General features: G+C 44.9%; 1 protein-coding gene across 1 annotated transcript in view; it reads right to left on the minus strand.

The window, feature by feature from the left end:
• LOC132407136 (lysosomal protective protein-like) overlaps positions 1 to 6,834 on the minus strand; it is a 38,749-nt gene extending 31,915 nt beyond the window's left edge. The window contains exons 1-3 of the mRNA XM_059993432.1: positions 6,668 to 6,834; positions 1,315 to 1,426; positions 1,061 to 1,198 (exon numbers count right to left, since the gene is read on the minus strand). Coding sequence (XP_059849415.1) covers positions 1,061 to 1,198; positions 1,315 to 1,426; positions 6,668 to 6,822 — 405 coding nt within the window. The 5' untranslated portion in view covers positions 6,823 to 6,834. The remainder of the gene's footprint in view (positions 1 to 1,060; positions 1,199 to 1,314; positions 1,427 to 6,667) is intronic.
• Positions 6,835 to 14,689: the final 7,855 nt, after the last annotated feature.

Raw genomic sequence — 14,689 nt, forward strand, 5'->3', positions numbered from 1 at the left:
ATTCAACTGTCCATCCGATCTCCCTTTTTCCTGTTTCATAACTTCTCCCCATGGCCAGTGTAGGTCTTCCAAATGCATTAGGAGTATGAGCAGAGTGTGTATGTCACCAAAGACTCTGGCAAATTTCTGCAAAGTGCGTTCTAATTGGTTGCATCACCATGTGGGATGGTGGGGCCAGTGCACAGGGCTGGAAAAAGCTGCAGTGGGTTATAATCTCAGCTAGTTCTATCATGGGCACTGGCTCCCCAACCATTGAGAGCATCTTCAAAAGGCTCAAAAAGGTAGCATCCATAATTAGAGACCCTACCTTCCAGGACATTCCTTCTTCTAAAGTGAGTACATGTTCAGCACAGCATCGTGGGCCGAAGGGCCTGTATTGTGCTGTAATTTTTCTATGTTTCTGATCACTATTGCCAAGGAGGAGGTACTGAAGCCTGAAGATACACACTCAATGTTTTAAGAACAGCTTCTTCCCCTCCACCATCATATTTCTGAATGGTTAACGAACCCATGAACACTACCTCACGATTTTTGCTCTCTTTTTGAAGTTTTTATATATATCTTGCCGTAATTTATGGTATATTTTAAGTATTGCAATTCTGAAATGTGCACACTACATTGTGGAAGGACCTGATGTGAGAAATCCCCCTGAGGAGCTATCTCCAACGTAGAAACAAGAATGGACCTAGTTGGCTGGAAGTTGCAGCTCTCTGGCAATGATCACCTCTCTATCGCATGAAGTGTAAGTTACTGCAGAAATGGGAGCCAGAATGCTAACAGAATTACTGGGGTGGAAGGGAGAGGAAAAGAGATGTAGGCTGAGCTATCCAGAGGAAGACACTGACGTGCAAGAAGTTGGGACGTGTAAAGGGTTCAAGGTGAAGGTAGATCTACGTCAGCTCCACCAACTGCATAATGTGATGAGTTAATTGTTCAGCACAGGAAGAAAATGGACTTAAGGGCTCAGGTGATGTGTCTTTTGTATTGTACACCTCTACTCCTCCTTCACCGAGTTGATGGAACCTGGGCAGGCTAGGACGGGATAGATTAACTACGATACCTCTTTATCGTTGGTGGTGTAGTCTCCGCTGTCGGAGTAGGAGAAGCCAACGCCAGCCGGAGACTCCAGGTACAGCATGTTGGCCACCTTGTTCCAGCTGAACTCATTAATGTAGAGGGTCTGTCCATTTTCATTCACCTGCAATCAATCACATCGACATCAATACGTCTCAACCTCTCGCCTGATTCCATGTCATGGGACCGCCCCACACCTTCCAGCCACCAGCCGTACTATCGAGTCATGGGAAGACTTACGTGCAAAGGTCCGTTTTCAGCGAGGAACCCGTCCAATGAGCTGCACCCTGGGCCACCGTTCAGCCACAGGACCACTGGGTCAGTGGTTGGGTCTCGTTGAGATGTCACAAACCTGGAGAGCAGAAGACACATTAGAGATAAGAACCGTGATTGAGGACCCTACAGGATCTCAGACAGGTGAGCCCATCGATGATGGGTGGGCTTCATCTGTCGGAGGAGGGAACTCCCTCAGGACCACTTTCCCGGTGTTACAACCGGTGTGGGCTGGCATTCAACATCCTGCTGAAGCAAAGTGATACATGAACAAGTGCTGCAAAAAGAGAGAAAAAAAGAGTTCACGTGTTCATGGGCCATTCAGAAATCGGATGGCATCCATAAATGCTGCCTGACCTGCTGAGTTCCTCCACAGTATTTCTTAAAATCTTCAGCATCTCTCGTGGTTCGGTCCATGTCAGCAGGGTGGGACAGTTAGAACCGGTTGCAGGAAAAGGATTCAATAAGGCGGATGCAGGGAGATGATTTCTTCTGGTTAGGGAATCCTTACCAAGGGGACGCAATATAATCCTAGATAGACAGCTCAGGAACAAAACTAGGAATGTTTCACCTAAAGGAAGTGGAAATGATGGACTTTGGACTTTTTTTGTCTACTAGTGTTTACCGTAGGTATCACTTGTGGATGTATGTATCTGATGCAATGTGCCTGTGAAGCTTTTGTAAAGTAGGTTTTGCATTGTACCTGCCCACACATGTACTTGTGCATATGACAATAACCTTGATTTTGACATTAACTTGGGATGTATTTCTGGATAAATTCATGGATGGGAGGGATATGAAGGGCTAAGATGCAGGTACGGGTCGATGGGACCGGCAGAATACAAACGGAAGCATTGCTCTTAATGCGACACTGTTACAGCTCAGGGCAACAGGGTTCAGAGATAATTTCAGATGTCATCTGTAAGGAGTCTGTTCTTCCTCCTCTTGGAATGCTGGGGTTTTCTCTGGGTCCTCTGGTTTCCTACCACAGTCCAAAGACGTACCGGTAGGTTAATTGGTTATTGTAAATAGTCCCGTGATTAGGCTGTGGTTAAATCAAGGGTTGCAAGGTGACATGGCTGGAAGATAGATAGATAACAGTTCAGCACAAACTAGATGGGCTGAAGGGCCTGTTTCTGTGCTGTAGTGTTCTATGACTCCCTGACTCGGCCTACAATGGGTGTGGACCAGTTGCAGCCTCTGTAGTTGAGAGCCATAACTTGTTTTGTAAGGCAAGTGTATCGGGATATCGAGCGCATCAGGATATGAAATTTTGGTGCAGATCAAAAATGAACTGATTGAACAGTGGACCAGGACTGAGGATCGAGGCGTTCCTGTGTTCTGCATGCGCCTGGATAGTTGACAATGCAGGATGCTGAGGCCAACTGACGCGCAACGCTGGAGATCAAGAAACTTGGCAAATTGCTAACGAAAGCCGTCAGAACACAAACAGTTTGTCTTCCTTCACTGCTGATGATCATCACAATTTTGTTCTAATATCAAGGAACAACTTTCTTTGCCATTTTCAATTTCACGTATTAGGAATTTGCTGTGGTGGGTTGGTCAAGGTATGGCATGCAACAAAAACAATATTCAACATTAATAAAGAATAAAAAATTAAAGTTAAAGTACGGATATGGTGGAGGGGGGTCATTGCTTGCTACCGCCTACGTACGGGCGGAGGGAGATAGGGGGACTTCGTGGTTCTCACGTTTAACTGTCGTTCGTTCTTTGGGGCACCTCTCTGTTTTCGTGGATGTTTGCAAAGAGAAAGCATCTCAGGATATAGTGTATACATTTCTCTGACATTAAATTTGACCTTTGAATCTTTGAAATGTGCATAAATGCATCAATACCAGCATCTATTTACAATGTAAAGAGCATTACAAACAGTGTTTACAGTGCAGTGCAGTGACTGAGGGTAACAGACAGGGGGTGTGAGGTGGCAGCTAACGAGAATGGTTGATCAGATTAACTGCCTGTGGGAAGAAATGTTGAAATTGTTGAATCAATAGTTCATAATCCTGCTCACAATTGTCTCTTGGAACAATAGTTTCTGCATGGCAATATGATCTCTGTGACCTTCAATAAAGGAAAGGAAAATCATTTACTGAATCTTAACGAGTAGAAGCTTGTAAAATTTGCTTCTTTGGCTTTCTTGTCAATCTAACAAGTAGCACTGTAAGGAATTATAAATAAGATATTATTGATTGCAAGATGACCAAAGGTTGAGTGATAAAAGAAATAGTGAGAAGGAAATATTGCCACCATGCCTGGAAAGCTTGTGAGCATCAGTAACAAGCAGAATCCAACAAATGAGGAACGTCCAAGAGGCACGTGTTTCCCGGTCACCAGGGAGAAGCTGACCAACTCACTCAGAGTGGCTGGAAGGTAAGTATCAGGGGGCAATGGTGGGAGCACTGAGGAGAGTTTTGTAAATCTTATAGAGTTTTACAAACTTATGAGGGATATAGGTAATATAGATAGTTAGAATCTTTTTTCGCAGGGCAGGGAAGCCAAAAACAAGAGGAGAGGGGCTTAAAGTGAGATCTGAGAGGTAAGCTTTTTCTCATAGAGGGCAGTCGATATCTAGATTGTGTTGCCCAAGGTAGAGGCAGACACCATGTTTAAAAGACACTTGGATAGGAACAGACCGCCATGGTTCAAGTGGATTTACTAACGATAAGCATCATGTCTGGCATGGATGGGCTAAGCTGTAAGGGCCTGTTTCTCAGCTTAATTCTCTCAGCTGGAAGACTTCCCATTTTTTCTCTAGGATAAAGGATGACTTACTTCCGCTTGTGGGTTCGGAAATGGTTAATGAGGGAACTGCGGACTTGTCCACAGATGAAGCAGGGAGGTGGATGTCTGAAAGGTTGCCCACTCCTTCTGCATATTAATAAGATTTCTCTATACTCCCAGCACATAGCCTTTAAGTTCTCAATGCCATCCCGCTCTCAGTTTTCATCAGATGTGGCCCTGAGCACGGTGGCACAGGGACAAGGGTCACTACCTCACAGCCGCAGTGATCTGGCTCAATCCTCATCTCCAGTCATGTCAGTATGGCGTTTACATCTTCTCCCTGTGGTCACACACCATTCCTTCATGTTCATTAGCTCTTGTAAACTTCCCCGACTGTGGATGGGGTGGAGGAGGGTCGATGAGATTGTGAAGAGAATCCGTGGGTGGAGTGGAGGAGGGTCGATGAGATTGTGAAGAGAATCCGTGGGTGGAGTGGAGGAGGATCAATGAGATTGTGAAGAGAATCCGTGGGTGGAGTGGAGGAGGGTCGATGAGATTGTGAAGAGAATCCGTGGGTGGAGTGGAGGAGGGTCAATGAGATTGTGAAGAGAATCCGTGGGTGGAGTGGAGGAGGGTCGATGAGATTGTGAAGAGAATCCGTGGGTGGAGTGGAGGAGGGTCGATGAGATTGTGAAGAGAATCCGTGGGTGGAGTGGAGGAGGGTCAATGAGATTGTGAAGAGAATCCGTGGGTGGAGTGGAGGAGGGTCGATGAGATTGTGAAGAGAATCCGTGGGTGGAGTGGAGGAGGGTCGATGAGATTGTGAAGAGAATCCGTGGGTGGAGTGGAGGAGGGTCGATGAGATTGTGAAGAGAATCCGTGGGTGGAGTGGAGGAGGGTCGATGAGATTGTGAACAGAATCTCACTGATTCTCCTCCACTCCACCCTGTCTATGGATTCTCTTCACAATCTCATCGATTCTCTTCCATCCCGTCATGGATTCTCTTGTGTGAGGAGCATCTGATGGCTCTGGGCCTCTCCCACTGGAGTTTCGAAGAATGTGGGAGGACCTCATTGAAACCTATTGAATATTTGAAGAACTCGATAGAGTAGATGTGGACAGGATGTTTCCTATAGTGGGGAAGTCTAGGACCAGAGGGCTCAGCCTCAGAATACAAGGATGTCCATTTAGAACAGAGATGAGGAGGAATTTCTTTAGGCCGAAGGTGGTGAATCTGTGGAATTTATTGTCACAGGCAGCTATGGAGACCAAGTCATTGGGTATATTCAAGGCAGAAGTTGATAGATTCTTGATTAGCAAGGGTGTGAGAGGTTACGGGATGAAGACAGGAGAAGGGGGTTGAAAGGGATAACAAATTAATCATGATGTAATGGCAGAACAGATTCGATGAGCTGTTTTTGGCCTAATTCTGTTCCTATGGCTTATGGACTTATGGTCTGAAATTTTACATCTGAGCCCCAATCACTTCCCTAACCTGTAAGTGCTAGATGTTTATTTACAGAACATATCATCAGGGAATAAGATTACACAAGTTTTAGATCAGTGAGGAGCAGTGCAGTGATATTCCCTCCCCCTGCCCTCACCAAGATCCTGTCCTGGGCAAATGGCTGTAACCGCAGGCTGATTCTCCAGATGCAACACTCTCACCTCCAAGGCAAAACCTTGTGGTACTGAAGTTCCCCGACTGGGACCTGAGCAGCTGAGACAGGCAGGGATAGGAGAGAACTACATCGTAGGATCTGTGGCCCTCTGGATGAGCCCGGTCTCTTTGGTGGATTAAAGAATCGTGTTGCATCATTGGGTGTTCTGCGGCACAGGCTGGGAAATGGGGCTACCTTGGATGGGGCACTCAGTCAGCATAGACAAAATGCTGGAGGAACTTGGCAGGTCAGCTAGCGTCTATGGAGAGGAATAAACAGTTGATATTTTGAGATGTTCATTGGGATTTTATGTATTACAAAGGGAATACATAAATGTAACTACCTTCTTTGGAATCGAACAGGATCTGACCTCATTGTTTCTGCCTCCTCACCACCTGTCCAATTGGGCAACAAATTCCACCAGAACCCCTGAGCATCTGTAAGCTTGCCCACTCGTGCTGGCTGATCCCCAGACTGTGTGGGGCACTAAACACACTACTGATTTAGCGTCACAGTAGGGTAACGTCTGGCCCAACAAACTTGCATCACCCAGTCACATCCATGTGACCAGTTAACCTGCTAACTGTACATATTTGGAATGTGGGATGAAACGGGGGCACCCGGAGGAAATTCATGTGGTCACGGAGAGAACATACAGCAGCAGTGTGTCACTGCCTCTGTCATAGCATTACGTTAACTGCTGTGCTTCTGTGCTGGCCTCTCGAATGAGCAGCGACAAGGAACAAGAGCTGCCCTGTTTACTGTCTTCCCACTACCTTTCATTCAACTCCATGGCTTAAGCCCAATTGCAAGATCTTCCCTGACATGTTTATCCAGGAGAATAAGAAGACTTGGCTGGGAGCCTTGATTCTTTCAGCCACCTGTGAAATCCAGGCATCAACGCTCATGTACTCACCAGTAGTGCAGATGTATGCCAGGACCTGCCTCCAGGTAGCCCGACCACTGTTGGAAGTTGATTCTGGTGTTCAGCCCCGGCAAGGAGAAGATTTCATCCTGGGAGGGCTGTGCCAGAGCACCGCTCACACACAGCAGCAACAAGCACCACAGCATTGCGACAAAGTGTACAGACAGTGAGCGAGAGCAGCGACTGTCCCAAAGATTCCCCGGGGAATGAAGCAGTTGGGTCTGGAGGCTCATAATATAACCAGAATTCACAATGCAAATATCACATGATTGCAAACAGTTGATAAAGTTCTCCAGACAGAGTAAGACACCGGGTAGCTCTTGGAGACGGGCCAGAGAGATATGGCAATTATCAGTGATTGTGGAGAAATAGAAAAGCTCAGGAGTAATAATAGCCAAGCAGACTGCCTCACCCAACTGTAGGAACCGCTAGATTGGCCAAGAGTGAGGGAAAGAACCCAACTACTTTCATGCTCCCTGAGCCCCTCAATCCTTGATGCAGCCATAGCGCACCAACTTCAGAGGCAGCGGGACTACCACACTGCCACAATCTTCAAATTGTCCAACATCGCAAAGGGAAACAGCTCCCCTCTAACCCAACCCAAACACTAAATGACCACTCTCCCCGGGCAGGCTTCACTATCTGCCCTAACCAGGAACAGCGGTAACTTGGAGCGAGGAACCTGTCGCCTGAGATGCTACCCAGTTGAACTCACAGGTAAGATTAAGAGGGACTGCCCTTAACATCAAGGCACCACATGGCTGTGCAGACTCGAGGAGTCCTGGTAAAGAGTGGTAAAGGAAGCCAAGCTGAAAACACTCCACAAAAGGAAGAAGGTTTCAGTGGATGAAGAGGGGTCATCCCAGCCCCAGGACATCACTGGAGGATTTCCTCAGGACATTGTCCTAGGGTTAAACACCTTCAGCTGCTTCAGTAGGAGCTCAACATGGAGATGACTGGTGATGATTAATACTCAATGTTAATTCCATTTACAATGCTCCTGCATGCAATGAGGCCTAAACAGCTTTCTGACACGTGTTCATGTTTGTACAGGTCACACGCCAGGTAAAAGACATGGTAACTTCCAACCGTGCGTCCACTGCTGAGTGCAACACCATACACATCTTGGGAGTCACCATGTATATAAAACATAGAACATGGTGTGGGCCCTTCAGTCCTCAATGTCGCACTGAGCAGAAACTCAATTTCCCTAACTACATAAATACAACGGATATGAGAACAAGTTGGGTGAATGACACCCGCCAAGATCTTAGCTAATCTGATGTTGCATCAATTTATGATGTTGTATCAATAGCCTTAGAATCAATTTCCTTTGATTTACCCATGAATCAAAAACCTGTCTGTTTTAGCCTGCCTGGAAATCCAAATATATGTCCACTGGGGCTCGTTTATCCACCCACCACATTACAGCTCAAACAAACTTGTTGAATAAGATGCCCCTTTCATTGCATGTGATGGTCTAAACAGCCTAATACTATTTCTTTCATAATGCATTTCACTATTTTCCACATCAGATGCCAGGCTAATTAGCCTTTAGCTGAAATGGATTTATTATTGTCACATGGACCAAGATAGAGTGAAAAGCTTATCTTGCAAAGATCAGATCACTGCATTGAGGTAGAACAGGGTAAAACAATAACAGTAAAGGGTAACAGTTACAGAGAAAGTGCAGTGCAGGTAAACAGTAAGGTGCAAGTCATAATGAAGTAGACTGTGAGGTCAAGAGTCAGTCCATCTTATCATACTAAGCAACCACTGAATAGTCTTATGACAGTGGAAGCTTCCCTTGAATCTGGTTGTACATGCTTTGGGCTGTTGTTCCTTCTGGATGATGGAAGATGCGAGAAGAGAAGATGTCTGTCCTACCTGGAATAGGAGCATCACACTTGGAGGATTATCTGTTGCAACATTACTAGAACATCTCTGTAGTCAAGGGAATTTTGAAGATCAGGCCCATGCAACCATATCTTTAGTTGCAGATCATCAAATCCTTGGGACTTGTTAGGATTTAGTTCTATTAGTTTGCTGAGCATCTTCTCCCTAGTGATAGAGATAGTTTTAAAATTCTCCCCCACCACATTTTCTGACTTCTAATCATTAATTTCCAGCTATCAACAGGAGTCATGATTGTTTTCTTACAATTTGTATTATTTTTTATGTAGAGGCTTTTTTGTTCACCCATTAGTCTACAAGTAATCTTTGTTTTTATTATATTTTCATTATACTTCTATAATTTCTGAACTTTTTCAATTTTCTTCCCTCTCTTTGCAACTTAGCATGCCTCTTATATTGCAAATCTTTCATTGTCACCGGGTCTAGGCTCTCAGCTTCCCTACTTGGTAATACTGTGGATGCACCTTCTCTCGAGACTGCAGCTCAAGGTGACTTAATGTCACCTTCCCAAGGGCAACAATGGTGGCCTTGTCAACGAGACATGCATACCAAAATAATCAGGGCTTATTCTCCTTAGAACAAAAACAATTGTGAGGTCATTTGATAAAGGTGTGCAAAATCTTAGCAGATAAAACCAGTACAAATAGAACCTGTTTATATTAGCAGGGCTTCAAGGACCAAGCGGACACAGATTCTGAATCGATCCAGATGTGAAAAGCAGAAAATTAGTTTTAGACAGGATAGTTATGAATTTGATTTAATTTGTATTTAATATAAACTTATGCATTTGTAGCAGATTTATTATGATCTGGAGTGCACTGCCTGCATGCTGTGGATGGAGATTCAACTACGAATATGTTATTTTTGGTTAAAGCTCAGGAGCACAGAGACAAACTGACTATTGATAGCTCTACAAAGAAGCAGTGATGACTCAAATATCTTATGTGTTGTACTAATTTTTAAATTTCATAAGTAGAGGAGGAGGGTATCGAGGTTATAAAACAACATTGATAGAACAAAGGAGAAGAAAGAGAACTATTGTAGAGTAACACACGCAAGATGCTGGAGGAACTCAGCAGGTCTGGCAGCATCTACAGAAGGGAATAAACAGTCAATGTTTTGGGCTGAGACTCTTCATCAAGATTGGAAGTGAAGGGGAACAAACCAGAATAGGAGAGTGGGTGGAGGGGTGGGTGGTGTTGAGGGGAAGGAGTACAAATTGGCAAATGATAAGTGAGACCAGGTGAGTGGTGGGGGAGGATGAAGAGAGAAGCTGCAAGGTGATAGATGGAAGAGGTATTGAGCTACAAAAGGACTCCTCAAGTTCAATGTGGAAAAGTGTGAGGTCATCCACTTTGGACCAAAAAAAAGCAAATTGTTCAGTAAATGGTAAGAAACTCAATGTGCAGGGAAATTTTTAGATTCACTTTGAGTACTTGTGACAAGCGATTGAAAGGCTAATGAATTAATTCTCTTCATCACAAACTGACGGAGGAAGTTATATTACAGATGCACAAAGCTCAAGATTCCTTCAGCAGAACCCCATTCAGTACCAGTAGCACCTCTCAAAAATCTTTTATATGAGAAGCAGCACAACTTTTGCCAGCACATTGGAGCACGAAGATAGTTATCTAGACTGACATAATATTCCATTTCATTTACAAGATGAAGCATTATCTATTGAGGTGTTAAAAGTGTTGACAAGATACAGCAGGGGGATACACAAAGGTCTTATCACCATGAAGACTAGGGAGGCTTGTTTTAAAACTGGTGCTAAAGCACCAGAAAGAGATTGCTTGTAAAGTAATCCTTTACTCAACTATTAGAGAAAATCTCCCCTTCTCCAACGGCTGATGAGCCTAGAGGTCTACTTCAAACACAAAACCTGCGACCAGTCAAATATCCTGGGATGAAGAGCAGTTGATCAGGGGAAGATACTCAGCTTCTAAATGGAAGGCTAAATTTGCAGTTCTGAATACATCCAGCTTTACTCACACCTTTGCATTAATTCATTAACCTTCACTCTTGTGCAAATAAATCATACTGAGAAACGGAGCTCTGGAAAGTCAGTTGTGGAATCAGTTCAGTGTTGTGGTTAGTGAAGTTATCCACACTGGTTCAGAAGCCTGATGTAGCGTAACAGCTGTTTCTGAACCTAGTGGTGTGGGACCTAAGGCTTCTGTACTTCTGCCTGGCCTAATCTCTGATGACGACGTGGCACAGCAGCATAACTAGCAGTGTAACACGTCACCGTGCCAGTCACCAGGAGGTCGGGGTTCAATTCCTGCGTTGTTTGTAAGGAGTCTGTGTGTTCTTCCCATGAGCACGTGGATTTCCTCTGCGTGCTCCTGTTTTCTCCCACATACCTGCAGGGTTCACAAGTTATGGCATGCTATATTGGTGCCAGAAGTAAGGTGAAACTTGCGTGCTGCCCCAGCACATCTTTGGACCGTGTTGGTCGCAGACACAAACAATGTATTTCACTGAACATAGAAACCTAAAGCACATTCAGCGCACCATTTAGTGCCAACCACTTAACCTACTCTAGAAACTGCCTAGAATTTCCTTCCCACATAGCCCTCTATTTTTCTAAGCTCCATGTACCTATCTAAGAGTCTCTTAAAAGACCCTATCATATCCCCCTCCACCACCACTGGCAATGCATTCCATGCACCCGCCACTCTCAGTGTAAAGAACTTACCTCTGACATCCCCCTTGTACCTACTTCTACTTCACATTTATCTGGGTTGAACTACATCTGCCACTTCTCTGCATCCTATAGATGTCTCCAGAATATCCACAACACCCCTCTGTTAGCCATTTCAGCCCTGGAAAAAAGCTTTGGGCTATCCACACAACCAATGTCCCTCATTGTCTTATACACTTCTATCAGGTCACCTCTCATCCTCTCATCCTCCAAGGAGAAAAGGCAGAGTTCACTCAACCTATTCTCATAAGGCATGCTCCCCAATCCAGGCAACATCCTTGTAAATCTCCTCTGCACTCTCTCTATAGTATCCACATCCTTCCTCTAGTGACATGACCAGAAATGAACACAGTGGGGTCTAACTGAGGTTATATATAGCTGTAACATTACCTCTCTGCTCTTCAACTCAATCCCATGGTTGATGAATGCCAACACACCATACGCCTTCTTAACAACAGTCAACCTGCGCAGCAGGTTTGAGTGTCCAATGGACATGGACCCCAAGATCTCACTGATCCTCCAAGAGTCTTTCTATTAATGTTATATTCTGTCTTTAAATTTGACCTACCAAAACGAACCACTTCACACTTATCTGGGCTGAACTCCATCTGTCACTTCTCAGCCCAGTTCTGCATCCTATTGATGTCCCACTGTAACCTCTGACAACCCTCCAGACTATCCACAACACCCCCAACTTTTGGGTCATCAGCAAACTTACTAACTCATCTTTCTACTTCCTCATCCAGGTCACCTATAAAAATCATGAGGAAGAGGGGTCCCAGAACACATTACTGTGGAACACCACTGGTCACCAACAACTATGTAGAATACAAATCATATACAACCACCCTTTGCCCCTCTCCTGCCTATGTCATTGGTATCAACATGTACCATGACCTTCAGCTGCTCACCCTCCCCTTCAAGAATATTCTGCAACCTCCAGAGACATTCTGAACCCTAGCACCCAGGAGGTGTCCTGATGTTTCTTTTGCTGCCACAGAATCTCCCACCTGTCCCCCTAACTATCCCTGATGACTATTGCTCTACCTGACTTCACCCTACCCTTGTGAGGCTCAGAGCCGACCACACTGCCATTGGTCTGGCAGCTGCTGCCTTGCCCAGATAGGTCGTCCCCCTCAGCAGTATCCAAAGGGGTAGACCTGTTGCTGAGGGGAATGGTCCCTGCACTGACTTCTTTCCCCCGTTACCTCTCTCGGTGTTCAATCATCTACTCCCTGAATTCTGCACTCTGGGTGTAACCACCTGCTGAGAAGTTGTTTCTATCAATTGCCCTGCCTCCCGGTGATCCAAACTTCATCCAACTCCAGCTCCAGCTCCTTAATGTGGTCTATCATGAGCTGGTGATGGCTGCATTTCCCGCAGGTGTGGTCATCCGGGAGACCCTCAGGTTCCATGAATTCCCACATTCCACTGCCATATCTGCCATCCTGCCTGCACTGTGCAATGGGCACCCAACCAAATCAGCAATAACGAGAAAAACTAACCCTGCTAACCTGTTTCTTTGGTCTCAGCTGCTTTTTGTCGAAGCCTCTTGAGTCAAAGTCTCTTAAGTTCCCACTTTGACTCTAGCCCCCATTCCAATGATGGCTGCTTCACTAGACTCTATCTCTCTTTTATAGTTTAAAAGAAAAGCCCCCATACAAGGAGAAGGAACTCCCTGCATCTGGTGGGGCTCCACCTGCCTTCCGCTGCCCTGAAGCCTCTGACTGTGTACTGGCTCGAGGTAAAGTTGATGAAATTGATGAACGCAGCACCAATGCAGTTGTCAATGTAGCGGAGGAAGAGTTGGGGAACAGGATTGGGGAAGTTTTGGAACATGGACTGTTCTAGTGTAGCCAACGAAGAGGCAGATATAGCGGGGGCCCATGACCACCCCTTAAGCCTAAAGAAAGTGGGAGGAGCCATAGGAAAGATTGTTGAGGATGAGGACCAGTTCTGTCTGATGGAGGCAGGTGGTAATGGAGGGGAAGTGGTTGGTTCTGGAAACAACATCCAGCATATATCATGATAATCAGAACTGTATACAGGACTACAGCTTGGCTTAACCAATATTTTATTAATTGTACCATAACACCCTAGCTAGTCCCATCTGCCCAAAGTCTTCAAAATGTCTGATAGCCATGAACATATCTCCATGGACTTGAAATGTTGCTAATGTGCCTGCCTCAACCACTGTCTCCGGCAACTCATTCCAAACATGCACTGCTCTTTGCATGAACAAGCTGCCCCTAATGTCCCTTTTAAATCTCCTGCCTCTGATCTTAAACCTATGCCCTCATTTTTAGCACCTCTTCCTAGGAAAAAGACAATGCGCCTTCACCTTGTTGAGGTCCCTCATGATCATATATACCTCTGTCAGGTCATTCCCCCTCCCCCACCTCAATCTCCAATTCTCCAAGGAATATAATCCTATTCTGTGCAGCCTCTGCTTGCAACTCAGACCCCGAATCCAGTCAATATTCTATTTTTTTTCTGTATTCTCTCTAGTTTAACACCATTCCTGTAACAAGGTTACCAAAACTGTATACACTAGTGCAGTCTCACCAGCAGCTTTTATCACTGCAATGTAACTTTTGTTTCTTATGCTCAATGCCTCAACTGAGGAAGGCCAGTGTGCCAAACACTTCCTCACCACCCTTACCTACCCATGACACCACTTCCAGCCCCAGGTCCCTCTGTTCCATTACACTCCCATTCACCCTACCATTCATTGTACAATTCCTACCCTGGTTTCATCTCCCAAAGTGCAAAATCTGACATTTATCTGGATTGAAACCCATTTGGCAGCTCTCAGCACACATACCTACCTGATCAAAAACCCCAACATTTTTCAATGTCCCATGTGGTTTTATCAATACCTCGTACAAGATGTTCCAAATGGTCACACAGTCCCCAGCCAATGAAGGCGAATACTTCAAACACCTAAACTGCCCTGTCTATCTGTGTTTCCACTTTCAGGAAACGGTGTACTATGTCTTTATCTCTTTCTATTGTACATCACTTTCTAGAGCCCTGATATTCAGTCCCCTTTAACCACTTGATTCTTGAACCAGCTAGCAAAAGTCTAATCACTTTAGTTTAGCAATACAATAACCACTTCAATCACTTTGTACTAAAATTATTTTATGTTGTGTCCTTTTTTTGTAAAGTTTTTTCTTGTAGATGCTGCTGTAAGTCAGCCTTTCATTGCATTAATGTATATATGTATTTGCAGAGATAACAATAAAGCTCACTTTCATTTACTGAAAGTGATGGACATCGTCAGCTAATTTATACTGTTTTTGGTGATCAGGGAAATTGGTATTTGGGTAAGTGTCGATGTACATACGACAAATAAGGCTAATCTTTTAACTCCGTTTTCTAATGGCATT

The sequence above is a fragment of the Hypanus sabinus genome, chromosome 17, assembly GCF_030144855.1.
Source record: "Hypanus sabinus isolate sHypSab1 chromosome 17, sHypSab1.hap1, whole genome shotgun sequence".
NCBI lineage: Eukaryota > Metazoa > Chordata > Chondrichthyes > Myliobatiformes > Dasyatidae > Hypanus > Hypanus sabinus.